Source organism: Neltuma alba, unplaced genomic scaffold (genome assembly GCF_004799145.2).
Source record: "Neltuma alba isolate B1F8T4 unplaced genomic scaffold, ASM479914v2 tig00013280_pilon, whole genome shotgun sequence".
Classification (NCBI taxonomy): Eukaryota; Viridiplantae; Streptophyta; class Magnoliopsida; order Fabales; family Fabaceae; genus Neltuma; species Neltuma alba.
Window position 1 is genome coordinate 51,186 of NW_021637568.1, and position 19,772 is coordinate 70,957.

General features: G+C 34.2%; 3 protein-coding genes across 3 annotated transcripts; all 3 read right to left on the reverse strand.

Moving 5' to 3' along the window:
* Positions 1-1,757: 1,757 nt before the first annotated feature.
* LOC114736004 (uncharacterized) lies at positions 1,758-2,778 on the reverse strand. The gene has a single exon (XM_028923794.1). It carries the CDS (start codon positions 2,652-2,654, stop codon positions 1,917-1,919), a length of 738 nt encoding a protein of 245 aa, XP_028779627.1. The 5' UTR covers positions 2,655-2,778; the 3' UTR covers positions 1,758-1,916.
* A 7,869-nt stretch (positions 2,779-10,647) lies between these two features.
* Positions 10,648-12,043, reverse strand: LOC114736001 (ankyrin repeat-containing protein ITN1-like). The gene is made up of 3 exons (XM_028923792.1): positions 12,039-12,043; positions 11,424-11,964; positions 10,648-11,310 (listed from the first exon to the last, which is right to left on the reverse strand). The coding sequence occupies exons 1-3, from the start codon at positions 12,041-12,043 to the stop codon at positions 10,648-10,650; spliced, it is 1,209 nt and encodes a 402-aa protein (XP_028779625.1).
* Positions 12,044-12,754: 711 nt separating this feature from the next.
* On the reverse strand, positions 12,755-13,372 carry LOC114736002 (uncharacterized). The gene has a single exon (XM_028923793.1). The coding sequence runs from the start codon at positions 13,370-13,372 to the stop codon at positions 12,755-12,757; it is 618 nt and encodes a 205-aa protein (XP_028779626.1).
* Between the last annotated feature and the right edge of the window lie 6,400 nt (positions 13,373-19,772).

Consider the following 19,772-nt stretch of genomic DNA (forward strand, 5'->3'; position numbering starts at 1 on the left):
AGGGTGTCTGGATCTGAATTGAATTGATGGAGCCCAACAGAATCTTTAGGCACTATTTGGAACAAAACATTAAAAATAAGAGATATGGATTAGAATTGAGATTAAAAAATAATATTTAACATGAGAAATTACTTATTATATAGGATTAGACAAACCTATATATGTGGGATTGGAAAATACTATGGAAAAAAGAGGTATTCCCCAGTCCTGCTTCTATAAGTTTGTCTAATATCATATAATAAGTAATTATTCATGCTAAAAAAATTTTTAATAATTTTTTTAAAATTGTAATCCTAGTTTATATCCCTCATTTTCAATATTTCCTACCAAACGGACTTTAAATATTAGTTGATATATATTTTGGAAAAAAAAAGGGATAATTTGATCGTGCCGTAGTAATCAATTTAACATCAGACTCATATTTACTTTGCTGTAATTTTTTTTTTGGGGATGCGGATGACTTTTTAGTATTATTAATTGCATCACATGAGTGGTGCATGGAATTAAGGAAAGGATATGATGATTCATGAATTAAGGAAAGGCAGTGTACTAAGAAACCAATCAAGCCCAACCTCGTGCTAAGTCATTGGCTGGAGCCTGGTCCTAAACCAATCCTAATCCTAAACATCAAAGTAGATATGGTGGCCTAGAGAGAGAGAGAGAGAGAGAGAGAGAGAGAACATTCAATACTTCTATTGGGTTGGCAAACTTCGAGTTAAACATGTACCGCTGCATTGTTGGTCCAAACCAATTAAAATTATGTAAATTTAACTGAATATCAATCGAGTATATAAAAAACGCATGTTGCAGTATGAGTTCATTATTCACGTCCTTCTCAGGGTGTTTGGATGGCTTAATAATCCCTTTCAAAAAGAATTTTTTGTTAAATTAAGACAAATTCCTCTATATATTTATTTTGTATATTGTAAAAACACTTTTAAAATACTACTTCCAGTTCTTAATATAAAACCATGTTTGACTTTTATTTTAGTCCTAAATATAAGACTTCAATCCACTTTGTCTCTCATATTTATACATTTTTTTTCAACGTAGCCGTTCTAATAATAAGAATTCTAATCAATACACTTGATTAGTAAGGATATTTTAGGAAAGACAACACTTATTTAGGACAGATAACTAACTCAACTTACTTCCTTAATCTCTTTAAATTAGTCAACTGGGTCTTATGATTTTGTTTCTATCCAAATATCTTTTTAATTGGACTCTTCTTAATAAGTTTGGTTGACCTAAATCTGCGAGGGAGAGTTTGTAGCATATTTTCTAACCTAATATTCCCTTCAAAACCATCTGCCCTTCTTCACCAAAACTCGCCCCAGTTTTTGACTCTTTCCGACATCTCACTGTTACTTTTTTGAATTCTCATCTTTAACCCTTTAGCTAAATTTAATTCACGAGATTTTAATTTTGTCACACCTATGATTCAATAATCATTTACAAAATATTTTAAGTCAAAATGTCTGCCTCCTTGTCTGATGCCTAAAATAAAGATAATCATCAATTGTCCCTATGTGTAATATCGTGTTTATAATTCTCTAAAACCCTTCAATTTTTTTTCAAATTACCGCGTAAATAAGTTTGTCTTTTATCGTGGAATTGCCCCCAGCTAACACGTCAGAAATCAAAAGGAGACGATACATTTTCAGATGATGAGACTCATAAATTGAATTTTCTTTTTTCGCCATCGCATAAACAGAATAATCTATAGGGAAAACAATATTAGAATATATATGTAAAAATCGTCACAACAAAATTCATACTATGTGGTCGTATTACAGTGTGAGGTATCGAGTTGGTGGCGGAAAAACAAGAAGAACAAATTTCCCATCAAGCGATGGAAAATGGAGTCCTCACGGAATCCCAGAAGGAAAAGAAAGGAAAATAGATGGTGAGGAATTTCAGAAGATGTCGAGAATCTCGAGGATCGAACGGTTACAGAGGGGACAGGTCCCTCGGTTGAGCCACAGCTCTCTGGAGCACACTCTGCAAAAAGTATGCCCACATGGGATAAATGCCGCTCCTTTCTTCCTTCCCATGCACACGCAGCACACCGTATCATTCCCCGTTCCTCCGTTCTCCGTCACCGTCACCGTCATGTCCACGTCGCCTCCCTCACCCTCCTCTAGCAGCCTCATCAGCGACACCCTCCACGGCGTCCCCGGCGCAGCACCCACTCCTTCCGGCCGGAAATTGTCTCCGGTGGTTCCTTGCCTCCCAGTTTCTGGTTCTTGCGTCCCCCGAAATTGACGCTCCGCCGCCAATGCAGCCGCAAGATTCATGCCCGAACCCGCTGGGTTGGGGCTCAAACAATCCGGGTCTGATGAGCTCGATCTTTGACCAGGATTCTGTTCTTGAAGCCTTTGCCGCTGCTGCCGCCGTTCGTCGTCGTCTTCTTCTTCCTCCTCCTCCTCTCCTTCGCGTCTAACGGAGGCCGGACGAAAACCCCAGGTGGCCCCACAACACCCCATACCGGTGAATCTTAGCCGTTCTTTTAAACTCCGTCTCCTTCGAGGCTCTCTATCACTATGATCATCCCCGTTCGCAGATTCCATCTGCTCCGTTAACAAACCCAGAATCGTTCTTTCCTCTCGGTCTCTCTGAAGCGATTCCCGCAACATTAGCCCAAGTTGACTCATCGCGGCGCCTGCTTAGAGGAGCTAAAAGACGCAGAAGCAGGAACAATTACAGCAAGAATAACAAGTATGAGCGAGAGATTGAGGGGGACATGGAAGAAGATGAGATAAAAGAATGAGGCAATTAGAGAGAAGAAGCCGTGAGGATTGTGAAGAACATTTAAAACGCAACGTCACTTCAGGAGGAGGTGGGGAAAATGACAGAAACGAACCGAGAAGAAGATGGGGCCAAAGAAGAAAGCCGCATCAGAGAGGTTGGGGGTTTAATTAATGCTCCTGGGGCTGGAGGGGGGCACAAGAAATGAACCTCCGTCGATATCGAAATTGGAAGCAAGAAAATTAGGGAAAAGTGGAAGAAAGGACAAAATAGAAGGGCGAGGGGACGGAATGAGCACAGGAGGAGGAGGGAAACGGGGTTTCTTACTTCCTTCACAGAGTAATATTCTTCTTTATATACCCTCTCGACTTTTGAGTCACAGAAACTCGATTTTCTTTTCTTTTCTTTTTTCACTTTGCAGGGAAAGAGTAACGCCAGCACGAGCTTCTTGAATCTCTTGTCCTTCGACGCGGCGCCCATATTTATTACCGTCTTTAATTGACTTTGAGGACTACGCATATTGTTTTAAAATAAATAAACGTAACCAAATTTGCATGTAAATGCACCGCAACATAACAAGTCTGAGGGCAAAGTCACAAGAAAAATAATACAAACCCGTGTGAGTTAAAGAGTAATTATAAAAAGGTAGTTAAAATCGGATCCTTGAATCAGTTATAGTGGTGAAGGGTCATTAGTCCAAATGTAATTAAATTGGCGCAGAGAAAAAATATTAGTTAAGGAATTTGTTTTTACTGCTCTATTTGAATTTTAGAATTCTGGTTATAAATATATTGCAAATTTGCTATTTTTATAAGCTTTATTTCTTATATAATTATTCTCTCTAACTTTTAAAATTTTACAATGAACATGTAAACTTTTACATTTGTATAGATAACCCTGAACTATTAAACTTATACCATCTTAAACTTGATTTTCATATACATATAACTTATTATTTTTTTTTATTTGCTAATAAACAATCAGAAAAATTAAATAGTTCTGTTGTCCGCGTAAACGTGGAAAACTATGGAGGTTTACAAAATTTAGGACAAATTATTTACAAATAACATGAATTGCAGGGGAATTTTGTGCAATCTAATCCTATTTTTTGTATTATAAATATAATATCAGTATTTCCAGTGTGAATAAAAATAAATTGAATACAATTTAAAATATTTCAACAGAGAGAGTGAAACGGAATGAAAATAGTATTCAAAGATAAAATAGAAAATATGATTGTTATTTTGATTTATTTGGGATAAAGCGTCGAGAAAACGACACAAAAATGACACTTGAATTTGGAAATACCAAAATGGTCACTTCAATTTGCAAAATCCTAATTTATTCATAAGTGACCAATTTGACATTTGTAAATTTATTGAAATGACTACATTACCTTTTATTTTATTTATTGTTTTTTAAAAAAACCAAATGCCCTACTGACTTGCCAGTCGCCGGAGCTCAGGTGGCTGCTGTCACCGGAGCTCCGGTAGCTTATGCCAATCGGTCGCCTGAGCTTCGGCGGCTAGCAACAATTTTTTTGAAATTTTTTACAATTTTAGTAAAACGGTTAGCAAGTTTTGTAACGCTATTAACAAATTCAGTATAGCAGTTAATAACAGGTTTTTTAGAAAATTCAAAAAGTAGCATTTTTACAACTTCATTAACGCCATTAACAAGTTCCATAACTCTATTAACAACTGCGATATAATATTTAACAACAGGTTTTTTAAAAAATTAAAAAAAAGTTTTTACAACTTTAGTAACTACTTTTTTTGGAAAATTTTTATCATTTCAGTAAAACAGTTAACAAGTTTTGTAATGTTATTAACAAGTTCAGTATAGCAGTTAACAATAGGTTTTTCAAAAAATTCAAAAAGTAGTATTTTTACAATTTTAGTAATGCCATTAACAAATTTGGTATAGCATTTAATAACAAATTTTTTTAAAAAATTCAAAAAGTGGCTTTTTACAACTTTAGTAATACGGTTAACAAGTCATGTAACGATATTAACAATTCTTATTACCATAATGGCTGCCTAATAAGTGAAAAAATTTTGTTGTACAACTTTCATAGGGAGCTAATATAAAAAACATCAACCTTTATAAGAGTTGTTAATATCATTACATGACTTGTTAATCGTGTTACCGAAGTTGTAAAAATGTCACTTTTTGAATTTTTCAGAAAACCTGTTGTTAAATGCTATACAGAACGTGTTAATAGAGTTACAAAACTTGTTAAGGATATTACTGAAGTTCTAAAAATGCTACTTTTTAAATTTCCTGAAAAACTTGTTGTTAACTGTTATACTGAACTTGTTAATAGTGTTACAAAACTTGTTAACCGTTTTACTGAAATTGTAAAAATTTTCAAAAAAAAAAAGTAATTACTAAAGTTATAAAAATACCTTTTTTTGAATTTTCTAAAAAACATGTTATTAAATGTTGTACTGAACTTATTAATAGTATTACAAAACTTATTAACCTTTTATTAAAATTGTAAAATTTCTTAAAAAAAGTAGTTACTAAAGTTGTAGAAATACCTTTTTTTATTTTTTCAAAAAATTTGTTGTTAAATGTTATACCAAATTTGTTAATAGAGTTATGAAACTTGTTAACAAGATTACTGAAGTTGTAAAAATGCTGTTTTTTGGATTTTTTAAAAAATTTGTTGTCAACTGTTATACTAAACTTGTTGATAGCGTTATAAAGCTTGTTAACTGTTTTACTGAAATTGTAAAAAATTTAAAAAATTTATTGCCAGCCACTTCAGCTCCTGCGGCCGCTGCGGCACGAGCTTTGACGACTGATCAGCCAGTGGATTTTTTTTTTAAAATATAATAAATAAAATAAAAATAATATGATCATTTCAATAAATTTACAAATATCAAATTGGTCACTTATAACTAAATTAAGATTTTACAAATTCAAGTAACTATTTTAACATTTTTAAATTTAAGTGTCATATTTGTATCATTTTTCCTCAAGCGTCAGGCGTGGTTGCAGGCTAGCTCATATGGCGAATGGGGGCCGGTCTGAGGGAGGGAAAGTCAAAAAGCCGCTGGAGCCGGCATGGGGACCGAGTTGTTCAGGCCACGTGGCGCTATCCCTTCTACAAATTGCTTCTTCTCCGCACGCTTCTCCCTCCTTTATTTGCATCCTAATCCACATTATAATACATAAATCCCTTTCACTTAAAATCAATTAATTTGCTCCTCTTCTTCATGCACTGCATAATCTATTTGTCCCCTTAATAATCCTTTAAATTGCAGGAAAAAAAAATAATAATCCTTTATGTCATATCTCATGTTTGTCCTCCCATATTTATTTTTCTTTTAATGCCACATACATACCATGCTCTCCCAATCTTCAATATCTCTCAATTAATAACATATAGGATAAATTAATATATTTATATTTGTCAATTCTGTCTATTTGTAATTATATATCTCACCAAATTAAATTATTCACCCCATTTGTAGTGTCTCTTTCCTGCTCCTACAACACAATCAAGACTTCAATATAAAATTTAGTTTTTCTGTTATTGTGTCAATTCCACACACACACACACACATTCAATGATTCATATCACTTTCATGCATTTTTTTGGGGATACAGATCAGTTTCATGCATAGATAATAAAAATAGATATTAATTGTTGACTAAGGCCTTCTATGGATCGGAAGGCAAGGAAATCTTCCACTTAATTTTCTCTATTTTAAAGGTTCGACATAAATTTGAGACATTGCCCCAAGCCTCCAAGCTCATTAAATTTATTCTCTGGTGACCCCATCATTTATTTTTGGTCGAAAGACCCAATCATTAATTAGCGTGTGTCATTTTTTTAATTAGCAAACTGATTCAATTATTATTATTAATACATTAATTCAGCAGTACTTGATAAGTTTATTTTGTCAAACAGACAAAAGCAGTAGGTACTCTTTCACCCAAAAAAAAACAAAACAGTAGTAACTAGTAAATCTATTTAGGTTATCGTTTTATAAAGTCGAAAAGATTGGAGAGATAATGGGTTAAATAATGCGTGTATTGTAAAATCCAAAGCTAATTTGTTCTTCAAATAAGTATCACATGCGAAGTCCAGAAGGGAAGCATTATTATATTTTTTTTAAAAAAACCAAGGGTTATCGCCCAATTATATATAGTTAGGAATAAAAATGCACCTAATTAACCTAATCAACCTAGATCAGGTATGAAAATGCTAGCTAGCCTCCCACGCATACTTCTAATTAGTTGTACCTACATATATATAACCCTATCCCCCACCCATAATATATAAATATATATATATATATATGTATGTATTGCCTAGAGACCCACCTGATCACATCTTCCTTCTCAATTTTTATATGTCTTAGACTTTCCTTCAGCTAGAGCCTAGAATTAATAACTAGTATCGTTATCTTTCTTTAATGAGCATCATGCGTAATAATCTTCCTTGATTAGTTGTATTCTGGGGAGAAAACTTGGCGTCGATGACTTGATTTTGTTGAATTAATTCGGGTCGACTCATTGTTTTGGTTTGGAAAAAAAAGACAAGATTCTAGTGGTTCGTTCAATCTGATCTCTAACCATTAGCATACATAATGTTAATAGAAAAAACATAATTATTATTTGGGTGCATGCCACTATTTAGTTTTATTTAACAAAAAAAAATCAAATATACTCCCTCCATTTCTTAATATAATAATTACTTATTAACTAATTTAAGTAAATTAAGAAAGTCGAATAAATTAATTCATTACATAATTTTTTTTAAATGCTTATCATAATATTATATTACACATCAGTTTATAAAATGACGGAGATCTTGAATACAAAATTAAATTCAACTTCTAGCTAACTCTTATTTTAAAAAACTAGAGAGAGTATTTCATATAGTTTAATTTCATTAGCCGGTTTATTTTACTCCATATCAAAAAAAGCCTTAATAAATCATGATCATCACTTTCTTTCAAAAAGAAAAACTCCTTTTCTTTTCATAGAGAAACATTCTTATTAACAAAATTCCTGTGAGATGTATCGAAGATAGAAAACATCCTTTATTAGACCAAATAAGTGAATACAATAGGACAATCCGTTGCTATTACAATTTGCAGTAAGAAAATAAATTGAGGAATAATAGGCAAGAAATATAGGACGAAACAAAAGGCAGAAGGAGACTGTAATTTGGTGAGATGGGGCACACCCTATACAGTGCACACCATTCTTTTTCCTGTCCTTGCTGAGTTCCGACCTAAATCGAAGCGAAGGCAGCCATGTTAGGGTCATGATGATCAAAATCATCCTACCGTGATTAAAGCTATAATTGATGATTTGGGTTTTCTTTTATTTAAGAAATTTTGTGTTTTTATAGGGATTGAAATAATTAATTGAATAATTAAATTTTGAATTTGTCGATTGGTAATTGGAGGAGCATGATGGTGAATTATTATTTCATGAGCAGTGCAGGCTTTTTGGATCAATCATTAGAATTAGTTGGTCAATGGGATCCAGCCCATCCATAACGTGCCTCCTCTTATTTTATTTTATTCCCTTTTCAACTCTAATCTTGCTACTTAGTCTAGTCTCCTGCGTAGTTGTGTGGTCCCCTTTAAAATCAAGGAAAAATCCTAAAAGAATAATTGTTAAATTTTAAAATTTCAAATCAGTATTGGTTATTATATTTATAAAGAAAATGATTACACTCAAAAAGTAAATAACAACACATTTTTGGAGTAATTTCTGATTTGTCACTTTAAAATTCAACAGTCTTTTTTTTAGGATTTTCCGTGAAATCAAATCCTCTAAATATGAAATTAAAAAAAAAACTTGTTATCGTATATATTTATATATTATACTACGTGAGAGACGATGCTGCTTATTAAGTTACGAGGTTGCGAGCCAACGAAGCTGCTTTTTTAAGATGCTGTGTGGAGCAGAATTTGATTGTGTAATGATTTAGATTTTACTTTATTTGTTTTTCAATTTTATTTTAATATTTTATTATTTGAAAGAATTCTGTAAATTATTCATTTTTAAAAGAGAAAAGTGATGGCAAACTTGATTTCAAAGGACTTCATTTCAAAAGACAGAAATGCAGACTTCTCACAAAAGCCGCAATTGGAAAGTTGAAAATAAGAGAATTTGCTCATAAACTGGTTTTCTTTTAACTTACAAGTGTTTTTCCACCTTAACATTCAGCAATTCAGAAGGCAGCTGTATTTGCAGTTGGCAGGAACTTATAGCCCAACGACAACAACTACTTTTCTTAAATTTTTTTAAACGTGGAATTGTGAATAATTTAAATTTTCTAATAGGTGTATATATACGAGTTATGATTAAAAAAAAAAGGAACACTATCTGTAAGTAAATTTAAATGGCTTATGCAAGATATCACTTATGGCAACGGTGAGAATTAATGACAGCCAATGACCTGTGACTTAATAGCATAATTGGCTTTTTTTTTTTAAATATAAGTTTGGTTTCACTTATAATCAGGCAATTATTGCACATTTCTCTAGTAAAAAATATAATTAATGGCATGAAAAAAAAACCAGATAACACAATCATGAAGCTTCAATAATTCATTTGCCTGTATAATACGAATATGTCATGAGTCTTACATTGGGAAAACTTTTGTGGGGCCCTCTTTGTGAATATCAAGCTTTTAATGGAAATAGAAACGCTGGTCAATTTGAGTATTATACTGGATCCAACCTTATCCACGTAATACCTAAAACAAATAAATTCCAAAATTTGAGAACCATGCGGATTTTTTTTTTAAAAAATTCTTAGACCGACTTTTTAGAGATTGATTCTAAATAATCGTGCAATTCATGTTATTGTTCCTCCAATGCTCAACCTCATCAGGATATTATTTTATGGTCTTGTCCGTGTGTTTTGGATTAGTATATATAGAATCTGCTTGAGTTTTGTTGGTAAGAAAAGAGAAGCTTCAATTTCTATGCTGGACTTTAATATTGAGTCAGCCCTTGATGGGCTAGCCAAGCCAAGACCATGGGTTCATAAATACTCGGCTAACTTGTTAAGTTGCTTTTTTTTTTTTTTCCCTCAAAACAATTTTATAAAATTGTTTCTTAGAACAAGTTTTGAAAACAAAAAACAAAAAACTTTGTTTGGATAATAATTTTAAAAAATCATGTTGAAAAAAAATCATAGAAAATTATACTTAGTAGGTGATAGTTGTCCCTGGTAATGATAAATGTGGATAGTAGGTGAGAAGAGAAGAAAATTTTAAAATTTTTCAAAACAAAAAATGAAAAACACAAAAACAAAAACAAGAAAACATGTAAAAGTTGTTTTGGTTTTTAAAAACATATTACTGCTTTTTGTTTTTTTTAAAAATTAAGTAAAAACAAATTACCAAACAAGTTTTTTTTTTCTTTTCAAAAACAAAAAATTGTTTTCAAAACAAAAAATAAAACAAGCCCTTGATTTCTTGGGGATGTTTTTCGGCCCCTCGTGGTCCCTGCTGGCATTGGCAAGAACATTTTACTAAATTGGCATGAAAGAGTGGTCTGGCTATTGCTATGAAGATGATAATTATCGCATCAGGAATACGCCCCACTAAATTGTGACCCAATATGTTCTAAATACCTAATAAAAACAAAACTGATTGTATAATTGGAATCTACAAATATTGTTTCCTTTTTAATTTTTATTGAGTGCATGTCTCCTTTTTAATGGATTTTAGAATTCAATTATGTCAAGCGTAAAATAATAACAAAAAAAAATCCTTTTCATTTGTCAGAATTTTCGAGAGACATCCTAAGAATACGTGGTTTAACATACCAAAAAAGGCTTCCTCACACACAAACAAACCTCTTCATACTGAGCAAAAAAGCACAAATTAACACACTCTTCTATTTAAAATTTGCACTAAATGCTGCTCGATTGTTGATTTTTTGGCCGCTTAAATCTTTTGACGACTCGACCAGTCGCATTAATCGCCTTCATCGCCTTCTTACATACCTTATGGATCAAGATTGGAATCTTGCTATAAAGTGGGAACTCAATCAATCCAAATATGGTGACAGGAAAGAACGCGGCACTGTACACCAAAGTCGAAGTCCATTTCTTCCACGGCAACTTAATTGTGAGCAAAATAGTTGCAGAAAACGCAAGCATGGTGGAGGTCAAAGCCAAGAACAGGAAAGTAAACCCTGTATTCAGTTTACGGGGGAGAGACTTGTGGAAATTCCAGAGCTCAAATGGTGATGTGATGATGGAAAGAAACATGACCACAGAAGCCAAAGAGAAGGCAAGTGCCACAACGTCCATGACAGTGAAGAAGATGAAAATCGGTGAACTGAGAAGCACCGGCGTGCCAGCCTCACTCCCTCCCGGAATTGTGTAGGCCGCCGCAAAGACCACCGTCGCCACAAGAACGGCCACGGTGGAGCAAGACTCGGCTGTTTGCTTTATCCATTGTCGGGCTTGTTCAAGCATGTCATGGTGCTCCATCTCCAGAACATCTTTCGCTGTTAGTAACTGATTGTCAGAATGCAAATGTAGATGACTGGGAACAACCTTTTCCACTCGCTGCACATCCACAGAAACACAAAACAAAATCTTGGTTGCCATCAAGCCCGGGGGGGAATCTTGGTTGCCTTGAATACTACTAAATAGAATTATTGAAACCTTAAGATACATACTCTGTACCACTTGAGTTCATCTTGTAGTTTGAATGCTGCACCAGGTTGGGATGATCCTCTGTAATAGTTCATTCGGGCAACTTCGTGCAACGCGGTGCAATTTGCAACAGATATTCGATAGCCAAGGGAAGAAAATAATGGATTTTTCCTGAGCAGTTTGAAGATTTTCAATTGACGGTGCCTAACGGCTATTTGTAGTATATTATGGCCTTCTTTACCCATGTAATTTATAGACATTGGATGCTCTTTAAGGAACAACTCCACGATCTCTTCAATCCCAGTGCTGGCTGCTACGAACAATGGTGTTCTATAATGTTGAGGTTTGCTCTGATCATCTTCTTTCTGTTCCTTCCTTTCCAGTTGTTGTTTCCTTTTTTCGACGTTGTAAAGAACAGGTGGCAGTTGGACCTGTAAATCATCAGTTGGACGACTACTAGACGAGATCTGCCACGAGAAGTCATGCTTCACCAGAAACTCCGCCAAACTCTTCGCTAACTGATGCTTCCTCTTATCTTTCCAGAGAGATTCAATCCCCTGAATACTGCTAATTATTCGTGTTAGTATATATACTCAAAACAAGTGCGTGCGCGTGCGCGTTTTGATTTTCAGAAAAACATCATGATGGCACCTTCAGCTAGACTACTTCAGACAGCAAAGTTGATTCTTGAAAGATAACTTGCTGCAAGTAAGAGATATATATATATCTGCTTAGACGACAACGATAGATCAAGACATATTATAAAATTTGAGCAAATATTTTTGAAACAGAGATCAGATTACCAAAAGTTGGCGGCTTGGAACTCTCACGTGGACCAGTTTCTATGTCTGTGCGATGCCCAGTCCACTCAGAGCTATCGGGACCTTCGATTAATTGGTATCTTTCATCGGGAAGCACTATATATCCATGTACAAGTTATATACATTTTTATATATGTATGTATGTACACCCCATTTCAAGAGTTGTGAGAGTTGATGGAGTTATGCAGTTAAAAAAGAAAATTATTTATGCTGTGTGTAGAGAGAGAGAGAGAGAGAGAGAGAGAGAGAGTACGTACAATTATAGATGAGGTTAATGAAGAATCCCATATGGTAGTTGCTCCGGAAAGCCTCGGGCAGGAGAGCAAGTAGCTGAAGACTAGTAAGGTTCGCGTCATTCCGTGCCAGCGCTAGCTTTGTCCCATTCATTTTACTTATTATCCAAAGAGCTGCATCTGCACTCATCATATCATCAAGAATATAATCAAACTTGTCTCAGAGTTGCAGGACAAGAAAAATACATATATATATATATATAGTATATATATAGTGTAGTAAGCGATCTATGAATTGAATTACAAACCAAAATGTTGGGCATTAATGCTAGCATGCAGAATGGTCTCAGTATTGCTGTATTGGTGAATTTTCAAAGCGTCACCCTCGGACTGAGCTGCTTCTGCAAAATGCTCCTTATGGAACACATGGTGGAGCATCTTGAGGTTGCCGAACGCAGCAGCCCTGAACAGTGGCGTTTCACCTCTTCTGTTTTTCCTCTCCAGTAATTTCGGCCCTCTCCTTTTGTTTTCCTCCTCCGGCAGTGCCGCCGCCGCCTCCTTTTCGTAGTCGAGTATAAAATCTATTATCTCCATGTACACTCTTCTTCGTGCGGCGATACTGTGAAGAATAGTGTTGCCTCCACGACTGGGCTTGGTCAATGCGAGCCACCTTTCTTCTTCGGATAGCATCTCCAGCAAATCCTTAAAGAGATTACGATCACGGCTGCGAATTGCGATGCTGAGAGCGTGGTTCCCAACCAAGTCAAAATTGTTGAGCAGTTCTTTCTTGTCTCCCTCAAAGATTTGCTTGAAGGCTTTCCAATCTCTAACGCAGTAAGCTTTTTGAGCTCTTCTCATTTTCTCGCTGAACATACTCCCTCCCTCTATCTCAATTTCATTACTCCTCCTCTGTCCCATTTTCCTGGATCTCTCTTTTGCTCACGGCCCCTGCTAGCGCTTATCCCCATGGGTCTATATACACACTGTGCGACGGGTTTCTTGCAGCCTTATTTCTTCTCCTTCCTCCACTAATGTATTTTTTTAAAAGAGAAAAATATATGACTATCCAATACTAGCTAATGAGTAGCGGCTTCCTTTCTTCTTTTTCTTTTCCTTTGTGTATTTTCCTAAGTATAAAACTACTCATTGTTTACTGTTGAGTACGATATAAGCAACGTCGATCTAATTGAACTTTCTTAAAGTCGTTATATTTTAGTATTTACACGGACTGGAATATGTGGCCTTTAAATTCTCTTATTCTCATGACCCCTTGCATATCTAAGTTTTATTATTAATCAATAATTTTTGTTTTATTTCTGTATGCGATAAATAAATAGCAACAATTTTCTAAAATTTAGAATCAGCATAATGAAAAACTGGGTGTTTCATGCTTATAATTCCTTTGATGGAAAAAATAATAGCTGCCATTTATAGTGGATTATAAATTACTTTTTCTATTTTAACTATATCTTCGTAATAGTCTAACTTTTGAGCTTATATATAGTTCAATTCAATTTTGGATTTTATATTATACTCCTCATGTCCTAAATATAAGACTCATTTTGTAGTGTAATTTACACTACAAAATGAGTCTTATATTTAGGACAGGAGGAGCACTATTTGTGTTAAAATACAAGTGCCCCCGCACCTGAAACTACCGAAGCTAATTTCTTGGGGCACAGAGATTTAAGTAAAATACTCAAAATGGCACCCGCCCCTAACGTGAGTGATTTATAAAGTTTTGTGATAGTATTATACTTTAAATTTAGCTAATCCTAATTAAATCCAGCTGAGATATGAGATGCCAAAATCTAAATTTAAGCTTATACGTTTAATGATTTCCTAATCATGATAAGAGGTCTAATTAGGAAATTATGAATGTTGTATTGTTGTTAGAAGACCATAATGCACTTCTGTAATTACAAAGGAAAATTGAAGATAATTTTAGACCTGATTTTATTTTTGGTTATTTCAGTTAGATTTAATTAAAATTTAATTGCAAGTTCCTAGAGTCTTAAATAAAGCTCTCTCTTCTGGTAAAAAATAAAAATAAAAATAAAGCCCTCTCTCGTTTTCCAGCAAATTGATAATTACTCCGAACAATTTGATTGTGATTACTTCATATCCCGCAATTTTAAGACGATTAATTTAGGTAATTAGGTCACGTTCATTGGTCTTGCTGTCACAGAAAATCTGTTCCGAATGTTATTTTAGGTTTGTAAGCTACTGCTTATTTCATCTTAAATCAGGATGGTTATGTTAGAAGCAAGTTGATTATCTTATATATATACTCATTTGAGCGTATCGTAATGATCATATTTTCATTAGGTTGTTAATTACCAATTCGTGTTCAAGTTCTAGTCTTTTTTTTTTTTTTTTTAAATGATGGCTGAAGCAAAATATGTGCAGGAATGTGCATCTTCCTCGATCGTCCACCTTGTTATTATAGTTTGTTTTCCGAATCAATCAATATAAGATACTACTAGAAAATAGGAAACTTGGTATGTCATAATTCTATTTTCACAGTCTGCTGAAAAACGATTAAGGGACTACATAATTAAGCCTGTGGGAATTTTGTAATTAAATTCTAATTAAACCTAATTTAAATAATTAAAATTGAAGTCAGGTCTACATCTATCTTCAATTTTCCTTTTTAACTCTATATGGCATCCTTACCTTTTAACAATATTCACAATTACCATATCAAATTAGGCATTTTTTAAAAGTGTAGGTTTGAATTTGAATTTTGATTTTAAGGGTGTGTTTGGCTCAATAGAGCATATGGAAGCGGAGGGACTTTAATGGAGAGAAAGAAGATGAAAAGAAGGGAAGTGATTTTAATATTATCTTATTTGGATTAATATAAGGGGAGGGGAGGAGAGAAATTTAATGTTACTTTGTTTGGTCTATGAAAGGAGGGGAGGTAAAATATTTTTGTTTGCACAACTTTGCCCTTATATTATTTAAGCTAATTTTTACAAACTTTATAGAGTAATTAATAGAATATAATTATAGATAATATTAAATATATGAGGAAAGAGACGCATGATTGAATCCATAAATATACCAAATCACATACAATTTAGTAGTGAAGGGTAACATGTGATTATTAGAAAATAATATGAGCATATTAGTCAACACAGGCCAAAATATTACTCTTTCTCTCTAAATTCTCCCAATTTTGGAGGGGAGGCTTATGAGGGGGAAATGTTAAAAAATTCCCCCCCTCAAATTTTTATCTTGCCAAACAAAGAAAAATTATTAAAATCCTTTCTTCTCCCTCTTTTTCCCTCCAAATCTTTCATACCAAACGGACTGTAACTTTATCCTCTAATGTTCTTTTTAATTTTCATAATTTAAATTTTAAAGCACCCAGGTATCATAATTTAATGCGTGCATATTCTTTGCTTGCAAAAACATAAAGGAAAATTAGAAAAGAAAATTATACCCTCTCTAATATAACAACTCGTTGGCCAACTTTAAGAGATGCACTAGCTAGGTAAAGAACAGTATAATATTGGGAATTTACGTCATAATAATAATTTTCAATTCCAACTTCAAGGGAACCATCAAGAAATGGAAGTTTATTAATTGACGGATGAATGCATATATGTACTCTAATATTCTAAAAGAATGCTGCATTCACACAAACACACACATTACTTTATTACATGAAAAAAAAGAGGAAAAAGGAAGAATCTGGAATAAAAATTCCTAGGAAAGGCCTTCTTTTGTTTACTTTAGCGCCACTATATATGTAACAATGGTTGTTAGGATTCAAGTGTGAATATAATGGATGTTATTATATATATAATTAGTATTAGACTCAAAAAATTTTCATTAGAAGCTAAGAGACCAACAGGGGAAAAAGACAGAAAGAAAGAAATGAATTCATTCACGTATGCACGCCCACCAATACGTACCCCAAATTAAGCTCATAAAATGAAACTCAATTATCAATTATCAACAAAATAAGAGATTTAAAAGAAAAGTACACCAAATTAATCTCGCATATATTGTAAAAGAGTACTATTTCTCCAATTTTAAATATAAAATTTATTTTATAGTATAAAATTTATACTATAAAATGAGTCTTATATTTAAAATCCGGAAATAGTAGGGTACACCAAGTAGTAGCAAGGCTTCCTCTCTCAGACTCACCAATACTAAGTATAAAACCACTCATTGTTTACTGTCGAGTACGATTTAAGCAATGTCGATCTAATCGAACTTTCTTAAAGTCGTTATATTTTAGTATTTGCACGGACTGGAATATGTGGCCTTTAAATTCTCTTATTCTCATGGTCCCTTGCATCAGAACCAACCTAAGTTTTATTATTAGTCAATAATTTTTGTGTGTTTATTTCTGTATGCGATAAATAAATAGCAACAATTTTCTAAAATTTAGAATCAGCATAATTAAAAACTGGGAATTTCATGCTTATAATTCCTTAGATAAAAAAAATAATAGCTGGCACTTATAGTGGATTATAAATTACTTTTTTTATTTAAACTTTATCTTTGTAATAGTCTAGATTTTGAGCCTATGGCCCTGTTTGCCATCACAATTAAAATCACTTATAAACACGTTTTATGTAAACCGAGATAAGATTCCTCTCATATATTTAACTTGTATTCTGTAAATTATGATTAAAAAGTTATTTGTAAGCTAGTCCAAATGGACTTATAAATGGCCTCCGCACTTGAAACTACGGAAGCTAATTTCTTGGTATGTCATAATTTTATTTTTTCATAGTGCTGAAAAAAGATAGAGGGACCACCTAAGCCTGTGGGAATTTGTAATTAAATTCCAATTAAACCTAATTGAAAGAATTAAAATTGAAGTTTAGTCTACATCTATATATCTTCAATTTTCTTTTTAACTATATGGGACATCCCTTGTCTTTTAACAATATTCAAATTCCCTTCCCTAATCAGATTAGGCATTTGTTAAAAGTGTAGGTTTGAATTTGAATTTTGAGTTTAGTTGGATTTAATTGGATTTCTTCTTAATTGGATTGCTTTGTTACTTTAAAAATAAAAAAGAAAAGGAAGACTGGAAGAAAAATTCCAAGGAAAAGCCTTCTGTTGTTTACTTTAGCGCCACAGGATACACATGTAACAATGGTTGTTAGGATTCAAGTGTGAACATAATGGTTGTTATTATATATGTAATTAGTGTTAGACTCAAAAAATTTTCCATTAGAAGCTAAGACCAACGTGGATAAAAAAACAAAGAAAGAAAGAAATGAAGTCATTCACAGATGCACGCCCACCAATACGTGCCCCAAATAAATTCATAAACTGAAACTCAATTATCAATTATTGGAAAGGTGTTATGCCTAACAAAAAGTACGCCAAACTCGCATATATCCATATAAGAGTAATACTTCTCCGAATAAATAGATCTTATATTTGGAATCCGGAGATGATAGTAGAATACACCAACTAGCGAGGCTTCCTCTCCCACACTCCCACACACAAACTCTTTATTTTGTAGAAAAGGCACAAATTAATTACGACACTCTTCGATTTAAAATTTGCTGTGAGTACTTTTCGATTATGATTTTTTGGCTTCTTGAACTTTCTGAGCACTCGACAAGTTGCATCAATCGCCTTCATCGTCTTCTTATATACCTTGTGGACCAAGCTTGGAATCTTCTTATAAAGTGGGAATTCAATGAAGCCAAATATGGCGACAGGAAGAACGAGCACTATACACCAACGTCGAAGTCCATTTCTTCCACGGCAGCCTTATTGTGAGCAAAATCGTCGCACAAAAAGCAAGGATCGTGGTCGTCAATGCCAAGAACAGAAAAGCAAACCCCAGATTCAGTTTTGAGGAGAGAGACTTGTGGAAATCCCAGAGCTCAAATGGTGACGTGAGGATTGAAAGAAACATGACCACGGAAGCCAAGGAGAAGGCAAGTGCCACAATGTCCATGACGGTAAAGAAGATGAAATGGGTGAACTGAGGAATACAGGTGTGCCGCCCTCGCTCCCTCCCGGGATGGTGGTGTCCGCCGCGAAGACCACCGTGGCTACAAGAACGGCCACGGTGGAGCAAGACTCGGCGGTTTGCTTTATCCATTCCCGGGCCTTTTCGAGCATGTCATGGTGCTCCATGTCCAGAACATCTCTTTCGCTGTTAGTGACCGATTGTCACAGTGCAAGTGTAAGTGACTAGAACGAAAAACTTTTTCCACTCGCTACACATCCACGCTCACAAACAACACAACAAAAATCATTGGTTGTGACAAAAAAGAGACAAAAACATTAAAAACTTAGGATACATACTTTGTACCACTTGAGCTCATCTTGTAGTTTGAATGCTGCACCAGGTTGGGATGATCCTCTGTAAATTCGATGCCAGCAACTTCGTGCAACGCGGTGCGATTTGCAGCAGAAGTTCGATAACCAAGGGAAGAAAATAAATAATTTTTCTTGAGCAGTTTGAAGATTTTCAATTGACGGTGCCTAACGGCTATGTGTAGTATATTCTGGCCTTCTTTACCCATGTAATTTATAGACACTGGATGCTCTTTAAGGAACAAGTCTACGATCTCTTCAATCCCAGTGCTAGCTGCTATGAACAATGGTGTGCTGTAATGTTGTAGCTTGGTCTGATCATCTTCTTTCTCTTCCTTCTGTTCCAATTGTTGTTTCCTCTTTTCGACGTTGTAAAGAACAGGTGGCAGTTGGACCTGTGAATCTTGAATTGTGCGATACTATACGAGATCTGCCACGAGAAGTCGTGCTTCACCAGCAACTCCGCCACACGTTTTGCTAGCTGATGATTCCTCTTATCATTCCAGAGAGATTCAATCCCCGTGAATACTGCTAATTCAGTAATTCCTCATGTTAGTTTAATCCAAATATGTATGTGGATTTTTAAAAAACAATATGTTGGCACCTTCAGCTAGATTACTCAGAACCGCGGTAGTTGATTCTTGAAAGATATCTTGCTGCAATTCAGTTATATTAATTAATGTTAGTTATATATACTATTCTTTCAGTTTTACATGTAAGACTTATTTTGTAATGTATTTACATTATAGGAGTATATATTCCGATCACATATTTTTGAAACGAAGATCAAGTACCTGAAATTGGCGGCTTGGCACTCTCATGTGGGCCAGTTTCTATGTCTGTGTGATGCCCACATGACTCGGAGCTATTGGTAGCTTCAATTAATTGGTATCTTTCATCGGGAAGCACTATCCATCCAAATTATACACATATACATGATCCCATTTCCAGAGTTGTAAGAAATAATCATGAAATAATGGAGTTATGAAAGTAAAAACAAGTAAGTTAT

Coding starts and splice junctions, on each gene's coding strand:
- LOC114736004 (XM_028923794.1), bottom strand. CDS start 2,654: ATGAGTCAACTTGGGCTAATGTTGCGGGAATCGCTTCAGAGAGACCGA.
- LOC114736001 (XM_028923792.1), bottom strand. Junction 11,311..11,423: donor ATGAACTCAAGTGGTACAGA/GTATGTATCTTA, acceptor GTGGATGTGCAG/CGAGTGGAAAAGGTTGTTCC.
- LOC114736002 (XM_028923793.1), bottom strand. CDS start 13,372: ATGGGACAGAGGAGGAGTAATGAAATTGAGATAGAGGGAGGGAGTATG.